Source organism: Petromyzon marinus, chromosome 17 (genome assembly GCF_048934315.1).
Source record: "Petromyzon marinus isolate PM22_M1 ecotype Great Lakes invasive population chromosome 17, UKy_Petmar_22M1.pri1.0, whole genome shotgun sequence".
NCBI classification, from domain to species: domain Eukaryota; kingdom Metazoa; phylum Chordata; class Hyperoartia; order Petromyzontiformes; family Petromyzontidae; genus Petromyzon; species Petromyzon marinus.
In genome coordinates, this window is record NC_133683.1 from 16237372 (window position 1) to 16262940 (window position 25569).

The following is a 25569-nucleotide window of genomic DNA, read 5'->3' on the forward strand; positions in this document are numbered from 1 at the left end:
CCACCGGATCCGGTTCCTCACGGTCCGCAAAAAAACCCGGACGGGATCCGGATCCAACCCGGCCGCGAGGCGGAACCGCCGTTGTTTTTCCTGAGCGGCGCAGGGCGCGGCCGATTGGCTGCCGCCCGCGGAGACGTCACGCCCCGGGGCCCGCGTACCCATTGGTCGAGGCCGCGCCTCTGACGTCGGGCGGGCTCAACCCGCGCTTGATTGACAACCGAGCCGCCGCCCCCTCTCTGCAATCCCCATTGCGGATAGGCGCGGGGCGAGAGTGGCCACTCTTGTCCGCGCTGGAGAATACAATCACTCGCCAAAACCTTGTTAAAACCAGTTTCAGTTTCTCTTGAATCGGATGCAACCGCAACAAACACTCCTTTGCACCCAGTCACATTCTCTAAACCCAGCCACTCCTTAAACCCAATCACTCCCTCTCTAAACCCAGTCAGTCTCTAAACCCACTCCCTATGAACGTGAAAGCACACTTAACCTGCACACCAGTTTATTTGGATGGAAACCCATCTCCTCCACGCGTACAGGGCATCGTTTCTAAAACGCGACGCGGTTTGTAACAGGAACCGCTCTTAATGTCCATCCGGGGGTTCACGCGTCCCCCGCTCTCACCGGGACTTCTGTACGAGCCGGAACACAAACCTCGACCCCCGCGACGAGGCCAACATCGGCCGTAGAATAAAAACGGACGGGATGAGGGCAACCGCCAACCGCTCTGCTGTGGCGGCAGAAGTTTCCGGGACTGTCGTACAACTCCCCTTATCCGCAATACAGCGGGGATAAGAGAAGCATCACTGTCGGCGTCATCATCATCATCGTCACGATCGCTCGTGATCAAGCCGTCGCCATCTCTCACGATCCTACCAAGCAACAATCCACTGAGCACCCACGGGCACGAGATTATATCAAAGCTCCATTTTCTCTGCAGATTTCCCCTCGGACGCATTCCCTCTCCATGTTCAACTGTACTTAATCCCGTCCACCAAACATCACTCGTTATAGCGACGTATGTGTGCTGCCCAAGGCCAATTTGAGTCATCACCAGAAATGATCAACCTACCGCTGGATGGATGAAGACCCTTCCCCCAAGCCGTGCCCATCTCTCACTATCCTGCGACGGTAACAAATCCACCAAGTACCTGGGACCACGAGCCGATTTCGTTGCTGTACTGCATTTAAAATAAATTGCACAAATAAAATAAAGCACCTGCCGCCCGCCCGTTCCCCTGGATGCTCTCCGCACTGCTGCCACCACGGCGTTGGCAACTCGATGGCGCGGGGAGAAGGGGGCGGGTGGAGGTTTGATTTCCGACGGGCTCAATGGGCACTCGCCGCTCGCGGCGCCGCCCCTACCAGCCCCGCTGCCGGCGAGCCGGGAGCCTCGTCGTCACGCGACCAGTAGCGCCGGTAGACGTCGTCGAACATGTCCTTGCAGGTGATGACCGCGCCCAGGCGGGCGCACAGCAGGAAAGCGCCTGACATCTTGCGGTGCAGCGAGTAGCTCTCGGGCGGCGGCGCGGTGAGCCGGTGCCGCAGCAGCACCGGCACGAGGCCCTGGATGCGCGCCGTCGTGCTCTGCGCCCCGAAGTCGAAGGGCTCGTCGCGCCTGAAGGGCTCGCCGAGGATCATCACGGCATCCACGTGCGCCCGCTCCATCGCCTGTGGTCGCGCACAGAGAAGCCGGGGTCGGTCAAGTCGGCTGATCAACGAGACATTCTAGCCGACCGATTACGATCGTTGTCGTTGAAGCGACCGACGGAAGTGAACTGCGTGAAGAGCTAATGAGGAAGGCTGCAAAGTGGGGGTCAATAAAAATGTGACTGGTTTAATATTGTTAACTAAAATACCAGGAACTCTCTGCTCGGGACAAATAGACAGTCAAGCCAAGTAACTCACAACATGTAACGGATTATTTTTTTTTGGAATAATTGCTCTGACCACCTTTAAAAACGATGGCTGGCTCCATGTACATTCTGCCTCCTGAAGGCGGGAAACCCCCCGACAAGCCAGGCCCGGCATGACAAAGCTGATGATGCTGATGACGTTTCCCAGCCCCACCCATCACTTCCTATCCAGGGACACATATTGGCAACAGAGGTGATACTTTTTTCCTTCAACTATTTTCTTGTTATCCGATTGGACGGAACCTGCCGCCAGAGGGCGACTTCATTTCTGACCGAATATTTTTCCGGGCTATTAATAAACTGGAGTAGTCATGGGACTGACTAGTAGTCACAGCCATAGCGAGAGGTACACTGGATGTCAAATACCATTCCAGGTCACTGACCCAGACAGATAAACCCAGCTGTAAATTCGGCCCCAGTCCCAAACCAAGTCTAATGGAAACAAACGCTACATGTAAAAATCATCACACGGGTATTCCAAGTTTGGCTTGTGAATGCAACAGCTAACAGCGGGTGGAGCTTCATTGCAAGCGCTTGCCTTAGTCTCGTATCCCGTGAGGAATTTGAGGTCGCGGGATTTCTGCAGAACTCGCTCTGTGTCTCCGTCAGCAGCAGCCCTGACGACCTGGGCAGATTAAGCGTCGCATTACACGATGCATCGCATACTGATCCTCGCACCTGACAGGCTCACAGCGATGACATCACCTTACTCTATTTAAGAGCAGAAACGGGAAGACTTATTGACAATTACAGCAAGTCGCCTGAAGCTGGTTGTCATCAGCCGCGAAACGTCGTACTCAAATTGTAAATGGTGTGGGTCTACTCTCCAAAACACCAGTGTGCTGAAGAACTAATTAGCACGTTTTGTTTACGTGACAAACCTTACTAAATCGGCTGTGTCGGATAGTTGTGGATTAACAACAGATTTATATTTACCTAATCTGATCCACAAACTCTTTATTATGAATAATATTGGTCTCGAAAACTGATGCATCGCATGGTTTAGTTGTATTTAACCTAGGATACCCCCTAATGGCAGCTTGTTCCCTAACCCTACCAACGAGAGACCTAGGGTGCCTTACCTCGATGTAGTCGTCTGTGAACTGCTGGCTGAACTCTCGGCTCGCCCCAAAGTCCAGCAGAGCCACCTGCCAATCAGCAGCGACCCCCCACCAAGGCATTAGTCCAGACAGCAGCAGCAGTTAGTAGAGTGATGTCCTTGCTCAAATAAGCATGAGGCATTGGTGCTCATCTCCAGTTTACAGCCCTTATACAGTTTTACAGCCCATTTCCCAAAATTCCACATTCATATGACAGGGGCGAATGTAGCCATAAAACAATCACTGAAGACTTCTCAAAATCGTGGTGCTTATTTAAAGACCAGTACAAAGCAATTTTTGTTTTAATATATGAAATAAATTGAACACTCAAGGCTGTGTGTATACATGTTATGGGTGCAGATGTGTGTGTAAATATGTACGGAGCAGTAGTTTAATGGTGAGCTCAATGCACCACGAACCCGACAACCCAAGTTCAATAATCTGGGCTACGGCCAACATCAGTGGCGAATATCTGAACCAGTCCTCGGCCTTGAGTGAGTACCTGAGGTGCAGTGTGTAAACGTCAACCCAAAGGCGGCCGGGAGGCGCTGTGCTAACCACACCACGTGTGCCTTGGGAGTCCCTTCATGGGTGCTCGCTAACGGCACTTGCCCCAACAGCCTGCGTAGGCTATGCGGGGGATCTGTGCCTTTGCGCCCGTGTGCTTTTTGCTGCCCGCCCACCGACTCTGTGTGCACGCACCTGCTGGGTGCTCGCGTTGTAAAGGAAGTTGGACCAGTTGGGATCGGTCTGCATGAAACGGAACTCAAACAGCTCCCGCAGGCACAGATGCAACACACCGGAACAGATCTGAAGAGCAAAAGCAATCAGAGTTTCAGATGACAATACATCATCATCATAACCATCGCCGCCATCATCATTTATTCCTTACACCACGCAACAAGGGCCTGGGTTCGAGCCCCAACTCGGTTGCCATTGTGTGTGGTGTGTGTATGTTCTCCCCCAGTTCTGCATGGTTTTCCTATGTTTTCCTCCAATAGCCTCTCTTTCCCCAATCGTTTATCATAAACAGCTTTTTCCCCATTCAGAAAATATGTCAACTGTTGTCTAATACAACTTTAATAGTACTCCATAATAGAGGTTTTTGTTGGGTTAGATCACGTTTATTTACGCGATCTAACCCAAACACACCTCTATTATGGATAATATTGGTCGCAAATGCCTACGTGTTAAACTTTAATAGTACTGTTAGTTCCTGGACGCTTCACGCTCGGGGCCTACTGTGCTCAATAACAGCCCACCCCCTCGTCCGCTCGCTCGTCTGCCCGTTCGCCCGCCTCCCCGCTCGCCCGCCTGCTTTCCCGCCCGCTCACCCACCCGGTTGCGAGTCTCCTGGTCGAGCGAGCGAGCTTGCTCAAGTGGCTCGCCTGCGAGCAGCTGGGTGGTGAGGATGTGACGGCTGCTCAGCTCGCTCACCACTTCCGGCACCACGAACAATGGGTCATCCTGCAGCAACTCCCTGCACGCACGCGGCAGCGACGATGCACGCGGGAACAACGCGCCGCGTCGCACCACCGTTAATCCCGGTCACACAAACAATGGTCCCCCGTGGTGCCTATGACATCGGCCACACAACTATAGGAAGACCTTTGTCTCCCTGATGTTTACACATTCAACCTAGAGGCCCAGAATAAATTAATTTGTATTCACCAGTGATATATACACAAATATCCTCCATATAGCCTTTAACAGACTGTTAGGGAAATTGCTGTTAGCAAACACCAATGAAGGCCGGCGCGGCACACGAGGGGGTGGGTGGCCAACACCTCGCCCGGTCGCCTTTGTCTTCCTAGTGCTGATGTTTACACAATGCACCAGGTACTCATTTTACGCTGACTCGACCTAGGGGAGCCCAAGGACCGGTTGAGACATTCTTCACCGATGTATGCCGTGAGCGAGAATCGAACTCGTGTCTCCGAGTTCGCATTGCAGCGAGGTAATCACTATGCTATCACACACAGGCACATGCACTGCATGTTGCACAATTGACCCAAATACACTGAGACTCTGCTGTGTGGACATTTTTTGGCAATACCGCATTGGCAGTAATGCACAAGTGTAAAACAAAAAAACTCAACACATTTGTCAATAACACAGCCTTAGAAGGGGAAACATTTGTATCCATATATTACTACAAGGCGATTTTTCAAGTCATGCATATGATGGACCAGAGGTCACCTGACAGGATCTCAGAAGTGGTTCTGTCATGTCCGTCTCCAAGTGAGAGCTTTGAATGGATTTCCGGTACGTCGTGACATTACACAAGTGGCACAATTAGGATAATAGCGTGAGAAAATTTTTACTCCAAAAATGTTTATTGTAATTATTATTATTACGCTTGTTTACCCATGAAAGCGTCACGAAGCCTCAACTATTTCGTCAGGAGGGTCTTGCCAAATTCTAGCAGTAGGGGACGATGTTACTATGTCTAATCGCAATTTGGGTTTGGCTGAATACCAGCTGCATCATATAGTTATTTTTTTGCCATATTTGTAAATAATAGGTAAAGTTTTGGGCAATTGGCCCTTCGTCTGCTTCTTCACAGCACAGAGACGATGGACCACAAAAGTCCACGGAGTGGCGGTTTTGACGCTTTCCCTTTTCGAGACGTCTGCAAGTTGCAGGGTGGGTGCCCTGTTCACCGCTGAATCTTAGAACGCGCAAGCGGTTAGCATTAATTTTAATTAGAGGAATAGCACCATTGTTTTTAAAGACACTGTACTCACCGCAGAGAACTGGAGTGACAGGACCACACTATGATAGCTGGCGCCAAAACTGTGCCACATGCCCTCCCGCATGGCCTTGTAGGAGTCTCGATACCGATAAAGTTAATTAACTTTTTCATCCGATGCCGTTCCGATGACGTGCGTGTATGTCGTGCAAAATCGGAAGAAAAACAGCTCATCGGATTCCTCCAATATAAATATTCTGATTCTGAAAATTGATGACATATACGTATGCGTCATCGGAATGAGAAAGGATTAAAAAGAGAGAGAGAGCGAGGCGGTCCCCACCCACCAGAAGCGCCGGGTGCACACCGCCTCCCGCTTGTAGTCGCACTCCCACGCCAGTTCCCGGCGCAGAACCTCGATCGCGCTGTCGGCGAACAAACCTGCAGCGGAGAGAGCACGGCGCTTTGTGTGACCACGCCGGCGCGAACACGACAACGCCCGGCGTTTACGGCTTGAGGCATCATGACGTGAAAGATTTTGCAACTTTTCTGGTTGCCCCAGCGACTCAATGGTTTGTCAAAGATATTGGTGACAAATCTAGCGACTACCTCCAATGAAGACGTTGTGCACATTCAGGGGCGATTCCCGATGTATCAAGTTAAATATTTTTAAATACTTGCTAAATTATAGAGGGGACATGCTTTAAGGAATTTGTGGCACAGACAAAACCATCCAATACGAGGTACCCCAAGCATAGGATGTGGGGATGTGTGTGTGTGTGCGTGTATATGGGGGGTGTGTGTGTGCGTGTTTGTGTACGGGCGAGGGTATGTGTGGGCTGAGGGTGTGTGTCGGAGTTGAGTGGTGGTGAGTGACTGAGTTAGTGAAGTGGTGAGTTTGTGAATGGCGTAGTGAGTTGAGTAGTGAGTGGAGTATTGAACAGAGTAGTGAGTTAAGTGGTGAGTGGAGTAATGAGAGGGGTAGTGAGCCGAGCGGTGAGCAGACTGGTGGGTGGCTACCGTCGGGGAGTGCGCGTGCCAGCGAGAGGACCCCCATGAGGTTGCCGATGTCACTGTCGATGCTCTGCTCCACTCCCGGGTACTGCAATGGTAGGCATGACACGCGCCGAGTTGAGGGGGGGGCCGGTCTTAAGCAAAATCAATGTGGAGGGCTCCCCAGGAAGCACATCTAGAATCTTACCAAGGTGGAGGAATGGTCCCGAAATTGCAAGCTTGTAAGACAGGGCCCTATATTAATATTAAAAAACACTCAATGTATGTTCTCAAGTAGCACCTCTGATTAGCACAGTTGGCTACATACGGTGCGAAAGACGTTCAATATATATGCATATACAAATATGAAAAAAACATTGTTTTGGGGTCTCAAGGTATTGGGGGTGGGGGGAGGGGGGTGGATGATTCCACTGTCGTCCCCCCACATCCGCCACTGGAACTCCCCCCACCTTTGAACATATAAACTTCAAGTGAGATGACAGCAGCGATAAAGAGTAAGAGCTGTAGCAAGATGAGAGAAGAGATTAAGAGACAGCTGTAGTGGCGTGACAGAAGAGAGGGAGCTGCAGAATTGAGAGAAACGTTTTTTTAATGCAAAAATAACATCTGAATCTGATTTGATACTTGGTGCATTCTCAGGGGCGCCACAGGGGCGAGATGTTAACTACATCGACTGGTATACAGGAGGTCGTGGGTTCGATCTCCACTCTGATGCTTGTATATTTGGAGTTTGCGTGTCTCTCTCCCTGTGGTCGCGTGGACCTCCGTTTTTTCCCCCTCCACAATTAGAAACAGGCGTTTAGATTATTTGGCTGCTATAAATGTCCACACGATAATCCACTTAGTTGAGCAACCATTTGTGGCCAGGTCCCTTCTGAAAAAGAGCTACGTAGCTCACTGGGCCTTACCTGGTAAAATAAAATTGTTTAATAGTTTAGTTGATTTGTTTTGTGAATACAGGGCCCCCTGAAGGTGCTTGGGCACTCCCCCCACTCCCCTTCAGGCTGTTGCTCGGTTTTCTTGGTGCCTAGCATCACTATCGGTCAAGAAAAACGATCCCGGCAACAGCCGCGACGATGTCCCGTCGACGCCTGTCAAGAGCGAGCCCCTCCCCCTCCCGACCTTTGATAACGGCCGCGCTATTAACAAAATGTGCGACGGTCCCCTCGGCCCAAAGTCCCCTCGGCCCACAACATCTCTGCGTCGACACACAAAGTCCCATTGCCCGGACACTCGCTGTCTCCACGCGTACGTCTCCTCCTCCTCCGCGCGTGCCGGATTCGCCACCCGAGTTTTTGGGGACAGGCCACTCCGCAATGATGTGGACAATTTTTATTGTTGTTGTTGTTGTTGTAAAACCCTCCACCACCACCACCCGACACGGCCCAACGAATTGAACTGTGCCGCGTAGAGACGTTTTAGAGACGCCGTGCCAACTTTTGTTATCATTGCACTCACCAGTGGTGAGTTGAAGGGCAATTCTCAGGGCCCAAATGTAGCAGCAATTAAGACTCTATGCATCCTCACGAGTCACATCATTCCACTGTCCTTATGCACAGATACAATGACTCATGAAGAGATCCACAGACAGGTACACCCACACTGAGAACAATAGGCTCACACACTTACACATGATCCGTAGACACAAAGACACAGACTTCAGATACATTTTAATCATCCATTAACTTAGAAATAGATCCATAGACTTACGTAGAGAAACACACATTTACACAGAGACCCATACATTTACATACAATCTGGGTGTATAAGTGACTAGGTAAGTGGTTGGCTGAGTGAGTTGCTGGGTGAGTGGCTGGGTGAATGAGTAGCTGGGTAAGTGAGTGGGTGGATAAGTGATTGGGGGGGATGAGTGAGTGGCTGAATGGGTGGCTGGATGAGTGAGTGGCTGGGCTAGTGGCTGGCTGGGTGAGCAAGTGAGTGTCTGGCTGGGTGAGTGGCTGGCTGGCTGGGTGAGTGGTTGGCTGGTTGGGTGAGTGGGTATATGGCTGGGGATTAGGTGAGTGGCTGGGCAAGTGGCTGGCAGGCTGAGCGAGTGGCTGAGTGAGTGTGTGCATGGATCAGGGGCCACGGCACCTGAATTTTGACAGCGACCGTGTCTCCGCTGGGCAGGGTGGCGGCATGGACCTGTCCGATGGAGGCAGCAGCGAAGGGCTTCTCCTGGAAGGAGCCCATGTGGGACCTCCAGTCCGAACCCAGCTCCATCTGCAGAACCTTCTGTACAACCACACGGTCAACAATAACATGGTCAACAACAGCAGGTACAACATCTCAGCGTCGACACACAGGCTCTGCTCCTGTCGGGGAGAACTCCACCTCCCGTCCACCCACCCAATCAGCCACTCACCCACCCAACCAGCCAGTCTCCTTGCCAGCCACTCACCGACTCGTTCACTCTCTCAGTCACTCATTCACTTCCCCAGCTGCTCACCCAGTCATTTACTCACTCACCGAGTTACTCAATGACCTAGCCACTCGCTCTCTGAGCCAGTCACCCACTCGTCCACTCAACCAATCATTCACTCAGCCAGCCACTCATTAACTCCATAACCCAAGCACTCGCAGGTCTCTCATGTTAACGTGGGACACGGCTCAGAGGCACCGTCGTGGGCCGCGGCGTCACCCACCTGGGTTTGCCAGGAGGGCATGAAGTCGGCACTCTGCCGCACCCTCTCAAAGATCTTCTGCACTTGGGGGTTTATGAAGCTGTTGTCTGTAAACGACACAAACATCCGACATTCACAATCACAAACACACACTCGCAACAACAACGGTGGCAGCTGCCATTCACCATCAAGTGGTGGTGAGGCCATCACGTGAAGTGTGGAAGGCTTGCTGGCAGGAGGTCACGGGACTGGTCCAGGTGATGTGGGGGGTGAGTGTTAGCGAGGCGTGCGTTTCACGTTGTGCATTAGTGTGCTTTGCGTTCGTAAGGCATCTCGGTCCCCAGGTGAAAAAGAGCTTCTGAGCTCAGTGGACCCGACCCGAAATAAACGGACAGACTGGCTTGTTCCACGTGGCGCCGACGTCCCCCCATTGTTAAACGAGGCATTTATCATGCACGGGGGGATGTTGACTCAGCCCATCATCCATACGTGGTCGTTAGAATGAGTACCACTTTGTAGAGTGGTTGCCCTATGGAGAGACTCTTCCCTGCCATAGATAGGAACGTGGAATTTCCACCAGTGGGCGCTTGTAAGCGGGAGATGAGCATCGACGACGCCTCAATGCTCATTCGAGTGGGAAAAATCGAAAATTCGCCTTGGACGTTGATCTTCCGAGTGCCATTTTAAGGTGAAGTATGGGAAAGTGAGGCGGGGGGCTCGGAACCTTGGATGCTGAGCATCTGTCCCAGCTTTAGGGCGGCACCGCGCACCTTGCAGAGCGTGGCCACGATGCGCTCGGCGTTCTCCTCCGTGAGCAGCACGCTCCCCGCCAGCAGGGAGTCGCCACCTATACCAGCAAAGACAAAGACCCCCCCCATATAGCCTTAACAGACTGTAGGGGCAAGCGCTGTTAGCAAGCGCCTATGAAGGTCGGCACAGTAGATGAGGGGGTGGATGGCCCACACTATGCCCGTTGTCTCCCCAGTAGCGATGTTTTTACAGACCACACCAGGTACTTATTTGAGGCTGAGTAGACCTAGGGGAGGCCCAGGACCTGTTCAGATAATCGTCACTGGCGTTGGCCGTGAGCGGGAATCAAACTCGTGTCGCCGGGTTCATAGCGCAGCGCGCTAACCTCTACACTACCGCTCCCCAAAGATAAAGACAAAGATCCCCCGTATAGCCTTAACAGGCTTTTAGAACAAGTCCTGTTCGCGAGCACTTATGAAGGCTGATATAGCACACGACACGGTGGGTGGCCAGCACCATTCTGGGCCACCTTTGTCTCCCGAGTGGCAATGTTAATACATCATACCAGGTACTCATTTGGGGCTGAGTCGACCTACATGTACACACACATTGGTTCCCTTCCCAATATCCATGCGCACATCACCACACATATCCCCTTTGCTGACCACGGGCATTCCGTGTTTCACAGCAGTGACTTTACCGTCGGCTTGTTCCGATTTCCCAAAACTTTTCTTCACGACTTCTGTGAGAGCTCCAATTCCAAGCCCCACAGCCAGACCTAAGAAAGCAAAATGCATAACGTGGGTCACAACACAAACAAATGTGCAGTGTCACAACGAGCATTACACAAACACCTGTATCCCCTCTAGCACATGCTGTGCCCATTTAGTCTCCTCCATCTGGCAGAAGTTGCTTGGGCATGCGGTGGCTGGGCATGCAGGCCAGAGGACCCAGCCAACGCAGCCTCGCTTTGCCGGAGGAGCTCACTGACGATGGGACTGTGTTGGATCTTTCGAGAACCTGTGAGCTCCGAATATAATCCAGCCTGATGTTGTCCCGTGAGTGGGAATCGAACTTGGGTGGCTGGGTTCGTAGTGCGGTGTGTCAACTGCTATGCAGACCACTCCCCTCACCAAGACACCCCATATAGCCTTAACAGATTGTTGGGGTAAGGGCTCTTAGCGAGCACCTATAAAGGCCAAAATGGCACACAAGGGGGTGGGTGTCCAGTACCAATCCTGGCCGCCTTTGCATTCTTAGTGACGATGTTTACACACATCACTAGGTAGTAATTTAAAGCTTAGTTGACCTAGCGGAGGCCCAGTACCAGTTCAGATTATCTTCACTGGGTGTTGGCCGTGAGCGGGAATCTAACTCGGGTCGCCGGGTTCGTAGCGCAGCCTGCAAACCGCTACACTTCCGCTCCCCACATACAGACACACAAACACATGCCTGCATAATGACGCACGTCTGCACTCACCGCCAAAGTTGGCCATCCTGGCGATCTTGGTGGCCGGAACAGCTCTCTCTCGCGCGCGCTCGCTCAGCTGCCGAAACAAACAATGGCCATCGACTATGGAACCTCGCAACGCACAAACAACGCCCCGCATTTCTGGCCGCTTCGCAACCCCACGGGCCCCGTCTGGCAAAAAAAAAAAACAGCAGCGGATCTAGCGATTTCCGAACAGCGCGGTGCGGAATTCGAAACGTCAAGATTTTTCTATTGACTAATTAGGGCCTTGCTTTAATAATAATAATAATAATAACCAACAATGTAATGTGACCGGTACGTGTCGCTAAAATACCGACCGTGTGCCTGGGGAGCGCCGCCATTTTGCCGGCGCCGCCCTTCGTCCCGGCCACCTCCCGCGCCTTGCGGATGTCGCTCGCGGTCAGTCGGCCTGCCGACGAGCCCTGGTGGAGGCGACGTAGCGGGCCCAGCGGAGGCAGCGAGGTTCCGCAGTGCAAACCCCTGCCGGGGCCCGCTCTGGAGCCCGCCGTGCCGGCCGCGTGTCTCGTGGTGCTGCCGGCTGCCTCCGCGGTGCGCCACGCGGGCCCCGCCCGGGCCCCCACTCCGCCAGGGGCACTCTTGTCCTTCTGGGAGGGGAGCTCCCCCCTCTCCCCCGACGCATCATCGCACAAGCTTCCTCCTGCCCTCGCTCGAATCAAGATGCTGTCCGGCGAAGCGCCCTGGGAGGGGGAAGAGGAGAAGAGTCACCGCACAGTCCCTCTCTCTTCTGTCTGAATCCAGCTGCTGGCTTCTGGGCAGTAAGTGCCGGGCGCCTATCGTGCCCTCGGAGAACGCTCGCAGCAGACAAAAGTTCACACAGAGAGAGCCACAGACTCGCACAGAGACCCAAAGGCTCACACTAACACAGAAACATGTGACGACATATGCAACCCGTCCAAACGTTTCTCGAAGACAACGCCGTGCAAAAAGCGTTGGACAAGCCAGCACATGTCGCTCTGTGGCATCATTGCCTCTTCATGTCTCTGTCTCTTGGCATCTGTTTCCTTGTCTGTTGCTCTGTGTGTCTATTTCTGTCTCTCTCAATCTCCATCTCTCTCTGTCCCTATCTCTCCGTCTCACCACCCGTCTCCATCTCTCTCTCTCTCTCTTTTCATCTCTGTCTCCATATCTTTCTGTGTCCCCATATCTATCTCTGTATCTCTATTTCAACATCTGTCTCCAATTCTGTCTCTCCCGATCTCCCAGTCTCCATCTCTATCTCCGTCCCTCCGTCTCCAGCCTTGTCTCCCTCCTCCCCATCTTCATCTCTCTTCATTTCTGTCTACAGCTCTGCCTCTTTCTCTATCTCTGTCTTCATCTCCGTCCTTCTGTCTCCATCTCTCTCCCCATCTCCATCTATCTAATCTCTGTCTCCATCTCTGTCTCTCTTCCCATCTCTCTATCTCCATCTCCCCGTCTCTGTCTCCATCTCTCCGTCTCTGTCCCCCCATCTCCGCGTTCGTGTGGTGGCGGGCGTGCGGCAGTTGCCGCGGCGGGGGACCGCCCGGTGTGGCGCTCACCTGCCACGAGGCGATTGCAGAGCTGACCCAGCTCTCGAGGGCAGCGCCGTTCTCCACCGCCAACGCGGCCGCCACCTTCGTGATGCTGCCGCTTCGCGCCGCGCGCTCCCGCAGGCGCTCGCGCTGCAGCGAGGCTACCGCGCCACCCACGTGGGACAGACCCCGCAGCACGGAGAGCGCCTCACCCGCCATGGAGCACTGCCACGCACACACAAAGATCCCCTGTATAACCTTTAGCAGGCTGTTGGGGCAAGCGCTGCCATTAGCGAGCTGGCACGGCCTTTGAGCATATCTGAATATTGGGGGGGGGGGGGGGATATGTCCCTTCTAGGGCCGGTACTGCACCCACATATACGTTGTGCCTGCGATGTCAATACATCGCACGCCGTGCCTCTCTAGAGCCGGCTTTACACAGTGACATCCGCGATGTCACTACACAAGCATAGAGAAGGGACGGCATAATTGTGGCTGAGACGACCGGGAGCTTTGTAAGGAGTGACAGGCCAGATAGCATCCACACAGCGTTACACAGCAGATGATAACTTCATGCTGCACGACTGATTTGAAGTTGAGACCTCTGCTGACAATCTAGAGCAGGTGAGGTCATGAACACAATGCCCAGGTGGTATGTGAACTCCTTCCGTCCTCTCCAAACTGACCCAACGAGTTGACGAGGTGGGAGTGTTTGTTGAAGTACAAGACACAGGCAGGTGCTTTGTTTTAGTGGGCCCCACCTCTTCAGCGCACATTCCAGGCGCCGGAGTCTCAAACTCCTTCTCAGGGTAATTACCAGATCAGCAGCATACATAACATCCCCGGACCACACCCGGGCAGCGACGTGCCTCCCGTTGTACACGCAACAGATGAGAATAGCACTCCCAGATGAACAGGGAATTTCTCGCATCCCCGGCCAACGCAACCTTACACGGGTTTGCCCACAATCGCATTGGTCGTAGTGATTGTGCACTCTGTTCCCGTGTAATACGTAAGCCCCGTGTTGCACAATAAACCCTGGGTACTCTCATCATGCACGCTTTCCCTCTCCAATTTCGTGGACCCTCTCCCCGCGTACCCTCTCCCCATATACTGTGTGGACTCTCTCCACATCTGCTCCCTCCCCTGCTACTCTCCCCGTGTCCGTTCCGCGTGTACTCGCTCTCCCTCCCCATGTACTCTCTCCCTCTCCCATTGTCCCCTCTGTGTACTCCCTCCCTCTGTACTGTGTGCTCACGTCCCTTGTTCTCTCCCCGTCCACTACTCTCTCCCTACCCTCGTACACTCTTTCTTTCCCTGTCTCCCGTGTGCCATCTCCCCCGTGTCCTCTCCCTCCCCGTGTCCTCTCCCTCCCCGTGTCCTCTCTCCCCCCGTGTCCTCTCCCTCCCCGTGTCCTCTCTCTCCCCGTGTCCTCTCTCTCTCCGTGTGCCATCTCACCCCGTGTCCTCTCTCCCCCCGTGTCCTCTCTCCCCCCGTGTCCTCTCTCACCCCGTGTCCTCTCTCACCCCGTGTCCTCTCTCACCCCGTGTCCTCTCTCTCTCCGTGTCCTCTCTCTCCCCGTGTCCTCTCTCTCTCCGTGTGCCATCTCACCCCGTGTCCTCTCTCCCCCCGTGTCCTCTCTCACCCCGTGTCCTCTCTCCCCCCGTGTCCTCTCTCTCCCCGTGTCCTCTCTCTCCCCGTGTCCTCTCTCCCCCCGTGTCCTCTCTCTCCCCGTGTGCCATCTCCCTCCGTGTGCCATCTCTCCCCGTGTCCTCTCTCTCCCCGTGTCCTCTCTCCCCCCGTGTCCTCTCTCTCCCCGTGTGCCATCTCCCCCCGTGTGCCATCTCTCCCCGTGTCCTCTCTCTCCCCGTGTGCCATCTCTCACGCTGCGGTACAGTACCTCTCTGGGTCTCCGCCGGCTCCACGTGTTACGCAACCCAACTTCGCGCACCACGTGACTCTCGCCCGCCGCTTCCGGTTCAGGCCTCGCCCTCTGATGTCACGCGGGGGCGGGGCGAGGGATCCTTCCGCCATCGGGCGGAGTGAAGCGGCTCCGTGTGGCGTCGTGGTCTCGCAGCCACCGCCGCACGAGGGGGTCCCGGACTACACGGGGGTCTGTGACCCCGCCGCGAAGGGGCGCTCCCGGTGCCCTCCAACCGGCCCGACGTTGAGCGCGATTGCCTCGCTCCCTCCCAAGCTCCGCTCGCTCGGACGAGGTCCCCCGGAAGAGGGGAACACGCTGCGAGAGGTGAGGGTGGCCCTGGCGGTGTACGGTGAGGTCTGGGCCTCATGTCCCCTTCGCGTGTTCCTCCCCTGGGGTGGCCACTAACAACCTCCCCCCCCTCCTTCCTGTGCTGTGCCTAGGCGGAACCCGCGGCATGGGGGCCCTGCGAGGCGGGGCCCCGCTGCCTTAGCAGGAGGGGATGGCGGAGGCTCGGGAGCGGGGCCCGGGCAGGGGAGAGGGGGGCGAGAGGATTGAGGGGACTGACCGCGACCCCAGAGCCCCGCACTACCCTGACCCCTTAATTCAACATCAGCCTGACCCCATCACCCAGCCTCACCCTGATCCCATCACCCGGCATAATCATGACCTCATTACTCGCCCCATCACCCACCCTGACCCCATAACCCACCCCATCACCCAGCATGACCGGCGTGGAGGAGACGCGATATCTCCTGGACTGGTCCAGTGCCGATCTGCGAGGGCACCCGAGTTGGGGGCCACTCTCCCTGGGGAGGCCGGGGCCCCTCGGCCCGGGCCCCCACGAATCCCCCAGCTGATCGTGACGGAGGTGGAGGAGGGTGGGGGGCCCGCGGCCCCCTCGCCGCTCGCCCGCTCCCTCTCCAACTCGTCCACGTCGTCGGCGGGGGGGGGCTTCTCCTCGTCCATGGAGGAGTCCGAGGAGGACTTGTTCCTTAACGACCCCCCCGAGTGGCGGGGAGCAGACGCCTCGAGCCACCTCCACTTCCCGCTCAGCGCCAATGGGAGCCGCAAGGTAGCAGAGGGCCACAGTCTACGACTCGCACCACACTGCCGCTCCGGGTTACCGACAACGCGGGAGGGAAAACCCCCCCCAAAAAAATATTCGGTTTGAAATGAAGCCCTGGTCTCTGTGTGCTTTGGTGCGTGTTACACTCTGCGTGTGGGTTGCGCGTTGCACCGTGTGGATTGTGCGTTGCACCGTGCGGGTTGCGCGTCGCAACCGTGTGGGTTGTGCGTTGCACCGTGCGGGTTGTGCGTTGCACCGTGTGGGTTGTGGGTTGCACCGTGCGGGTTGTGCGTTGCACCGTGTGGGTTGTGCGTTGCACCGTGTGGGTTGTGGGTTGCACCGTGCGGGTTGTGCGTTGCACCGTGCGGGTTGTGGGTTGCACCGTGCGGGTTGTGCGTCGCAACCGTGTGGGTTGTGGGTTGCACCGTGTGGGTTGCGCGTTGCACCGTGCGGGTTGTGGGTTGCACCGTGCGGGTTGTGGGTTGCACCGTGTGGGTTGCGCGTGTGTTTTACGCCGCGGTGGTTCATGTGCGCTGCGTTCGTGCGGCGTGTCATTGATTTTAGTTGACCCGCCGAGAACTCTCCAGAATCTCATTTGCATAAGAAATAGACAAAAATATTGCACAAACATAAGTTAATGTTCTAGATTATAGATTGTACAATTAAGTTACAGAAACATAAAGATATCGGGTGACTTTCGTACTAACTATGTAAACAGGAAAGGACGTACGAGTCAAATGCAATTGCAAGTGACGTCATCATAAAGAATTGACAGCTGTGCATCAACTTGTCATTTCGATGGGATTCCAAGTGTTTGGGGCATTAACAGAGAATGTGTGAGAACCACGTGCGTTATTTATCTTCGTTACAATGCACTCTAGGGCTTGGGGGCATCTAATATTTCGAGGGTTTTGGTCCTGAATATACACTTTGGATAGGCAAAGGACTGAGTTACGCGCGCATGTGAGTGTGCATTAACGGCGCTTGCTAACAGCACTCGCCCCAACAGTCCATTAAGGCTATACGGGGGATATTTGTCTTTGTGCGTTAACGATGAACTTGTCCTGTGAGCGTCCTGCCTGCTATGGTTGGTGTGTGCAGTGTCCTTCCCGCGCGAGCTCATGCTCTGTGGTTCGTGTGGCAGGGCGAGTCGTGGCGAAAGGTGAAAGGGGTCTTCCAGTGGTCACCGGCAAGGGTGGCCCCGTGCAATCAGGGGCCCTGGGTGCAGCTCGCGGGACACAATGGTGGGTGAAGGGGTGGGGGAGGGTGGGTGAGGGGAGGGTCGGAGGGGGCATGAGGCCGTACGACAGGGGCAGTGGGGGGCCACGGTGGGGGCAGTCCTGCGCTGTGTCTTGCTCTGCTCGGGTCTCATGGCTGGTGTTTGTTGCAGGATCCAGATTTATTTCGGGCCAGAATTGAGGCCCGTACATTGCCATGCCTGTTTAAAAAAAAAATCAGCAATGGAACATACTCTCGGCTTTTTAGCTGACGGTCTGTCAAGCTGGAACATTTCCATGTGTGTAGAGGTGTTTACATGGATGAAAGGCAAATGTTGATTTACGTGAATTCAACCTTTAAAACACAAACCCCCACCTCGTTTGGGGGTTCACTTGCGGGAGAGGGAAAATTAAGGTTTTGAGCCCAGTGGCCATGTGACCTCTCAGGTCGACGACAAATGAGATGCTCACACAAAGAGGCAAAATTTTACCTAACAGAGGAAAACCTAGCAAAGCTGACCGAGTAATCGACCGCAAAACAGTCATGGATTACAATATTTAGCCGAATAATTTTGCGGGCGTGCGCACGCGCGTGTATGTGGACCCCATGTGCCACAGTGCCGGCCTTCATAGGTGCTACTACCAGCACTCGCCCCGACAGTCTGTTCTGGCTATAGGGAGGATGTGTGTTTGGGCCTGCAGGCAGCTTCGTGGCGGGCGAGGAGGGCCGCGTGCTCAAGAGGCTGAGCGAGTGCGAGCGGCGCTGCCTCGACGCGCTCATGGCCGACCCCCTCGGCCCGTACGTACCGGCCTTCTACGGCGTGCTGGAGCTCCACGGGGAGTGCTACAACCACATGGAGGACCTGCTCCACGGCTTCTCCGCGCCCGCAGTCATGGACTGCAAAATGGGGATCAGGTGCGTCTTGCATACTGTATGTGTGCTGTTTGGTGATTATTGGACTGGGCGACGACTGGTGTTGTCGGTGTCAAAATCGGGTGCTGTGGAGGAGGATTGTGATGAACGGGTTACTAGGGCAGTTGGAAGGAGGCACTCGCCTTCCAACGGCGGCAGAAGGTTGGGGAGGAGTGCTCGCAACAACGAATGGCGTGCCGGGCAGATTATACGCAAGTTGGCACAGTGGGGAGCGCAGGGGGGAGCATCTGCCAGTCATCTCAGTCAATTAAGCCGTGGCACCTGGGTCTGTGATCTTCCCTCCCAGAAAGCCCTCAACACTTCACTTGGCCTCAAAGTGTACCTAGCCTGGCACAAGTGTTGTGGTTATTCACCGGCACTTACTGGCGAATTCCGGCTGCTGTTGATGCCGTTGTATACATGAATGATTTTATTTGCGAACGTTCGTTGTGATATACGCAGCTTAAGTTTTGTCATTGTCAACTATTAATCCACTGCTGGATAACATACTCTGCATCCTGAAACCACCCAGACACAGACTGCAGCTCCACTATTGCTCCTGTGTCTGCCCTGTCTTGTGTGCTCTCGCTTCTCCCTTCACTCGCGATATAGTTTTGGCCCTGTCACTCTGCCACTCGCAGTGCCTAATGAAGCATCCTGCACTGGTGCCCTTGTTTTCCCCGATAGCATCGACAGTGTTAATTGTTCGGCAACTAAATACAGCTGGGATCTCAAGATGCAGAACAAGAGTGGGGTTAACAAACACCGAGGGGGAGGAGGGGAGAGCGTGACGATGTCTCTCGATTTCCGCTCGGCTATGCTGCTCTGTTTTGTGCTTATGCCTTGCACCCTTTATTTTTTTAAACCCACTCTTTGTGTAGCGTGCGTATGTACGTATGTATTTTGAACTTCTTTCGCATGGTACATAGCCAACCGTGCTAATCGGAGGTGCGGGGGAAGGACAACAAACTAAACATAAAAATAAGTTTATTGGGGAGCCCACTGTTCGATCGCATGCGAGCCCATACTCGCTCTAAGACTGGGCAGGGTACCTGGGCAGGACGCCATGTCCTGGCAGTAAACATTTTGCCAGGTTACCGCCCTCCACCCATGATAGTAACAAACGCAAAAAAAGTCAAAGTGATTTGCTGCTCAAATGAGCATCGAGTCAGTGCTGATCTCCAGTTTAAAGTCCTGAGCCAACGGTGGAAAGTCTACGTTCCCATAGCAGCGGTGAGTGTTTGTCCACAGGACAACCACGGTTGACTGTTGACTTTCCCATAAAGTGATACTCGTTTTATCGACCACGGAGGGATGATGGGCTGAGTCAACCTCCAACTTGGATTTGAACCTGCAGCCTTCCAAATGCGAGCCGCTTGCTCGACAGCTGAGCCACCTGGCCGGGTAACCGGTTAAAGACCACGTCCATCATTGGTTCCTGTCATTCAGCACTGCGCATTTTGTCTTGTGAGACTTTTTAGTTCAAACACATTCAAATCTGTCCAACACTCCTATGCGGATTGTCGTAAAAAAGTCCAAATGAATCGCACAGCTCTAATTTCCTTGCCATGCGCTTGTTTCTTGTACCTCCACGTTGCAAGCTATGCATTTGCAATTTTGTATGTGTGTGTGTCATAGCAGAGTAAAAGAGTTTTGCCCAATCTGCGTGAATGACATTTAAAAAAAAAATTGTTTATTGATGAGACTGATTATAACTTTAACATTGCTTCCCATGTGCTTATCTGGCTGCCTGCTTAAATTCCTTTCCATAGTCAACAGAGGCTAGGCATGAAGGTATTTTTCATGAATTGTCTGCTATAGAATCTGTTTGTATGTGGTTTGTATGACGTAAAGCAACCTTTCCCAAATACGGCTTTCTGACGTGATGAGTTGGTCTTGAACTTGTGTTTTCTGTTTCCATCGATCTTGGTGAACATTTTATATACATATGATTAGAAGCGAATTTGTCCGTCGTTTTTCAAGTTAGGTTTGCCTCCCTTTTTGAATATAACAATAATTAAGGTGTCATTCTTATCTTGTGTCATGCTTAATTAATTTGTGCTTAAAATAATTTAGATCAACATTGTTTGGTCATTCACAAATAATGGGAATGAATAATGTAAATATCTGAAATGCAGATTTGCAAAAAATAGTTACCAAATGCTGCCTCTTGGTACTAACCACTGGCGGAGCCGGGGGGGGGGGGGCACATGCCCCCCCCAATGATCCGATCGAAATTCATAATTTCGATAATATGAGATGATAGGACAATAGTCTGAGTCCATAATTGGCAATAAGTAACGGCAAAGCAGTTATAAGTGACTCACAGAATTGTGCGCAGTTGCGTATACAGTACACGACTTCCCTGAAGGCATACCTTCAGCGAGCGCGATGCCGATCACACACGGTTCGAATTCAACCCTCGATCGATGGCTGCGCCATTGCCGCACACGCGTTGAATAAAAAACAAGGGACAAGTCCTTACTAACAACTCCTATCATTTTTCATTGCTGGAGGGGTTGCCCCCCCCTACCTGAATATCCTTGCTCCGCCATTGGTACTAACAAAGCATACAAAGCGTTGTATGAAGCACAGTTCAAGTTTATTTGTTTAACCAAGTGACCTCTGGTCATCAGGATTTACACGCTCAGGGGTGGTGGGTCAAAGAGGCACCAGCATTCTTCCTTTTGCCTGTGGCTTCGATTTATTCACAATCATTCGAATTCTAGATCTAGGTTTAGCCACGAGATACCTTCTGGTGACGCTGAGTGGAGAACTTCCATCTCTGCATCATTGTTCGTGTTTCTCAGCCACAGTCGCACCGGTGCAGCACTCCCCATTGCCTCTCTTCCCATGCTCTTTTAACCTTGCCCGATTCAAGAAGCGTGTTGACTCTTTGTCTTTTACAACTTTGATAGCTTTTGTGTTTTTTTTACCTCTCCGCTTGACGTTTTGGGTCATTGGTCCCGTGCTCAGAGAACTGCTTTAAAAATAAATAAATCACTGCAGCATCGGGCTGTCCGCACGAGCGCCGCTCGAGACACCGCACCGACACGAACTCGTGACGTGCGGCCTTGCCGGGCAGAACCTACCTGGAAGAGGAGCTGACCAAAGCGCGGGAAAAGCCGCGGCTGCGGCGCGACATGTACCAGAAGATGGTGACCATCGACCCGGACGCGCCCACCCCGACGGAGCATGCGGCCGGCGCCGTCACCAAGCCGCGCTACATGCAGTGGCGCGAGACCATCAGCTCCTCCGCCAGCCTGGGCTTTCGCATCGAGGGGGTCAAGGTGAGGGCTATGGGGGGGGGGGGACACGCTGGGGGGGGGGGGGGGAGATGCGTGGGGGAGATGCGTGGGGGGTGGGAGCGGAACGCGCGTGTACGGAGGTGTGGGGGGAACGTTCGCGTGCGGGGGGCCACACGTGGGGGAGAACGCACTTGGGGGGAACTGGCAGTCGGGAGGTGCACGCCCGTCGCCCTGTTTCACCGTGCCTGGTTCGCGCGTTGTGATTCGCAGAAGGAAGACGGATCGGTGTGCAGAGACTTCAAAAAAACTAAAACCATTCCTGAGATTGTGAAAGTGTTTGAAGATTTTGTCAACAAAGACGACGATATATGGGTAGGTGGTACACTCAATGTGGCACACGTATTTTATGTCTCCCGAGTGTTTTGGTTTGCAAATCACAAAGCAGCACGTAGTCAGTGACAGCAGTTGCAGGATCCTGCGGCCCATAGGGGCAGCGTTGCTGCCGTCGGGTCAACATCTCTGTGGCAGGTCATGTTGGGCTATGCAGCACCCCTCGTATGAATGAGGCGATGGACTGCTTGGTGACAGTTCTGAATGGCCATTGTCTCATGACATGCTGCCGATTGCACGATAACAAAAAAAGGTGGAAAATGGATCACTTTTTAAACTGACATTTGCAGGAGTAGGCCACCATGCCCAGTGTTGTGTCCCAGCTTTTTAATTGCAGTCTCTAAGCCACGAATACTGATCCGCAGCGCTTTAGATGTGCGCCAGAGTTTGGGGGGGGGGGGGGGGTTGGGTCAGCCGTTAGCCGAGCGGCTCCAAAGCAAGAATCCAGACGGTGCGTTGTGTCCGTCGTTAGCGCCGTTCATTCCGCTGGTGCGAGCGACGCGGCCACCTCGCGTGCGGTGTCCATGCGTTTGTGAGCCGCGTTGGTGACGTCCTGCCCCGTGTGGCCCCCCCGTGCCCACCTCTAGGCAGGCTACCTGCAGCAGCTGGAGGAGCTGAGGTCCGTTCTGGAGGCATCACCGTTCTTCCTCTCCCACGAGGTGCGTGGCCACCGGCTCCCACTGGGACCCCACCGGCGCCTATAAATGCACGCCTCGCCTGCAGTGCATCCCGTTTGTTACGGTTTCTTACAGATGCGCGTGTGTGTCTAGGGATCCTCTGGGGAGTGGTAGTGTCGCGGTTAGCACGCTGCTGCGCTACAAATCCGGTGACCAGAGTTCGATTCCCGCTCATGCCCAACATCGGTGATGAATATTTGAACCGGTCCTAGCTTGACTCAAATTTGTACCTGGTGTGGTGTTTAAACATTGCCACGGGGGAGACAAAGGCGGTAGGGCGTGGTGTTGGCCATCCACTGCCTCGTGTGCTGTTATAGGTGCTCGCTAACAGCATTTGCCCCAACAGTCTGTTCAGACTATACTGGGGATCTTTGTCTTTGTTTGTGGAGATCGTCAAATGTGACTGAACATTCTGCCCTAGACTGGATGTGCACTGCACAGTGATATGAGTTGGAGGCACCTGTGCAGTGTTGCCGACTCTCCAAACCTTAAAATGTCTCTTGGATGTCGCAAGGTATACCTTCGGATTCAACAACAATGTCAATCGACAATGAATGAAGCGTTAAATTTGGTAAACTTCCACCGGATTCTCAGCACACCGGGAATCGCTCCGAAACCCGCATAATTACGTTCGTGCTGGAAAGTCGCCATACTTTTTTCGCTCTTCACAATTAAGTTGATTGGAGAAACCCGAAAAGTCTGCTGGCGAAAATTTCTTAAGTTGGCAACGCTGCCCCCCCTGTGGGCAGCAGAATCTTACACGAGCCGTCACCGACCATGTGACCCGCGCTCCATTGTTGTTGCCACCGCTGCCGTCACACCGCAGGTCATCGGCAGCTCGCTGCTGTTCATGCACGACGCGAGCGGGCGAGCGCGGGTGAGGATGATCGACTTTGGCAAGACGAGCGCGCTGCCGGAAGGCTGCCGCCTCAGCCACCGGCGGCGCTGGGAGGAGGGCAACCGCGAGGACGGCTACCTGTGGGGGTTCGACAAGCTGGTGGAGCTGGTGCGGGGAATGCTGACCAAGCACTGGCCTGAGCCTCCCTCCCCACCGCCGTCGCCGCCGCCGCCACTCCTCCAGAGCCCCGACGAGCCCCCCTCCGCCCCTTGCGTGGTGTCAGAAGCCATCTCGCAAAAAGGTGGTTCGCTGACATAGGCTGCTAATGGATATATACTATGGGTGAAAAAGGGTTAATTTTATACAAATGGGAAGGGTTTAAATATTTTATGTATATAAATATATGCACCGTTTGTAAATTCCAGACTGGCTAATTTTTTTGAAGTTGTACACACTCATAAACTTGAAACATTTTAAAATTTTGTTAACATTTAAGGTGACCCAAGCATTCCTGTAATTTATTTGCAGTGTAATTGGTTTGTATGAAGTAGTGCGCTCAGTTGGCCTGGGCACGTGAAATTGAAGTGCCTTTGGCTGGGCACCGGTCCAAGTCGGTCCCCACTAGTTGTGCGTGTTTAGTTCCTTTACCACATCAACAAGCAAGATGCAACATCGATCACTGGACTTTTGGAAGCCATATGTTTACTCGGGCGTGTGTTGGAACGGCTCAAAGATTAACACTAAGGCAGGTTACCAGTTTTTTTTAAAAAAAGTTTCATTACCAAAACTTTTATCATCGTTTTAATGTTTGTGATCATTTATTGGATGTTTGTTACTTTCCTTCGCGCGCCAACGTATGCAATGTGCCTAAAACTGTGGGCACCAGATCTGTGTACAGCAGAGGTTGGAGGAAGGCTCCTTTGCCGGCGTTTTATGGATTACATTTTTTTTTACACATTACCTATTACATTGGAAGCATAAACGTATTTTATAAACTGTGCAGTTCCGGTAATGCTGATACTGTACACGTGTAAGTGGGTGATGCCTTGGAGCGGTGGCTCCCTCTAATGTGTGTGCTTATTCGCAAGGTAGTGGGGAAGTGGTCTTCGGAATTGTTGCAGATAGTGTGCAGTTTTTTGTTCTCACAAAAACCTCATATTTCACCCTCCATTGCACAACTATTTACGTTGTGCTCGTGAGCCGTCAACACAGCTGGCGAATGGCTCAACCTGATCGCCGGAATTTACTGACATCGTGCAATGTGTCATCGATGAATGCACGGCGGTCCTCAGCGCCACAAAGGTTTGGAGGGGGGGGGCGGAGAGCCGCTGCCTTCGACTTAAGTTTTTGCCGTCGATCAGAATGGGGGTTAGGAATGCGCGACTGTGCGGAAGACTTAACTCTGCCTTAGCTATGGCGCCCTTCACTGTGAACCATTGGCGTTTGTGGCCCATCGATGGCGCTGGGCTGAGGAGACCGGCTCAAGGGGAAGAGATTGCAGCCAAACACTCTGTGCTTCCAGCTGCCGCTCGAATGCAACTGCGCAAGGGGGAGCAAAAACCCTGGCACTGCGTGGCATCTTTAAAGAGGTTTATCAGGGGCGGTGGGGGGGGGTTCGTGAAATTCTGTTGACAATTGCAACATTTCTGATAATGCACTGCTGCAGTGACGTCGTGGCCTTTTTTGACGGGTGCTTTGCCAAGACGTTGCCGTGCGGAGATGTCCTGGCTGGGAGTGGTGTTGGTGTACACGAGTGCGTAATTTACCTTACGGGAGGTGGGCTTGGTCAATAAACCCGATGGATACGTGTACGTCTAAAACCAACATTCAGAGAGAAAGGGGCCCATCTACGCATTGTAAAAAACACTTATTATTGGTGTTAAAGGATCGCACGCTTGTGTGCGAGTGGCTGTTTGCTACAAATCATTACTAGGTGTGCTTATTTTAAGAAATATATATTTTTTGCTGGTGGAATCCGTGTTTTGGAGTTTGTTCGATCAACAAAAAAACCTTCATCACTTGCCCACTTGCTGTGCGTATACCTACTATATACAGGGTGATCAATTTATACAGTAAATCCCCGTTGAACGCGTGGTCACTTTAACACATTTTTTTCTTTCATCGAACGTGAAGGACTACTTTTATGAGCGACTTGGGTGTTGTTCGGTGATGCTGGGAGCTGGTACTGTAGAGTGATGTG

General features: G+C 53.3%; 2 protein-coding genes across 3 annotated transcripts; one reads left to right on the forward strand and one right to left on the reverse strand.

Moving 5' to 3' along the window:
- Nucleotides 1-482: 482 nt before the first annotated feature.
- LOC116943252 (atypical kinase COQ8B, mitochondrial-like) lies at nt 483-15115 on the reverse strand. Of its 2 annotated transcripts, none has more exons than XM_076067677.1 (15): nt 14997-15115; nt 13124-13321; nt 11903-12283; nt 11574-11640; nt 10794-10871; nt 10068-10190; nt 9365-9450; nt 8814-8954; nt 6726-6807; nt 6053-6146; nt 4352-4493; nt 3716-3823; nt 2996-3061; nt 2457-2538; nt 483-1673 (listed from the first exon to the last, which is right to left on the reverse strand). In XM_076067677.1, the coding sequence occupies exons 2-15, from the start codon at nt 13313-13315 to the stop codon at nt 1327-1329; spliced, it is 1989 nt and encodes a 662-aa protein (XP_075923792.1). In that variant the 5' UTR covers nt 13316-13321; nt 14997-15115; the 3' UTR covers nt 483-1326. The 2 variants fall into 2 exon arrangements, with proteins under 2 accessions (XP_075923792.1, XP_075923793.1); XM_076067678.1 differs by having other exon boundaries at nt 13124-13345; nt 14997-15074.
- On the forward strand, nt 15102-25343 carry LOC116943254 (inositol-trisphosphate 3-kinase A-like). Its single transcript, XM_032955958.2, has 8 exons — nt 15102-15344; nt 15461-16092; nt 17231-17330; nt 18006-18219; nt 21302-21506; nt 21735-21836; nt 22442-22513; nt 23358-25343. The coding sequence occupies exons 2-8, from the start codon at nt 15520-15522 to the stop codon at nt 23685-23687; spliced, it is 1596 nt and encodes a 531-aa protein (XP_032811849.2). The 5' UTR covers nt 15102-15344; nt 15461-15519; the 3' UTR covers nt 23688-25343.
- Nucleotides 25344-25569: the final 226 nt, after the last annotated feature.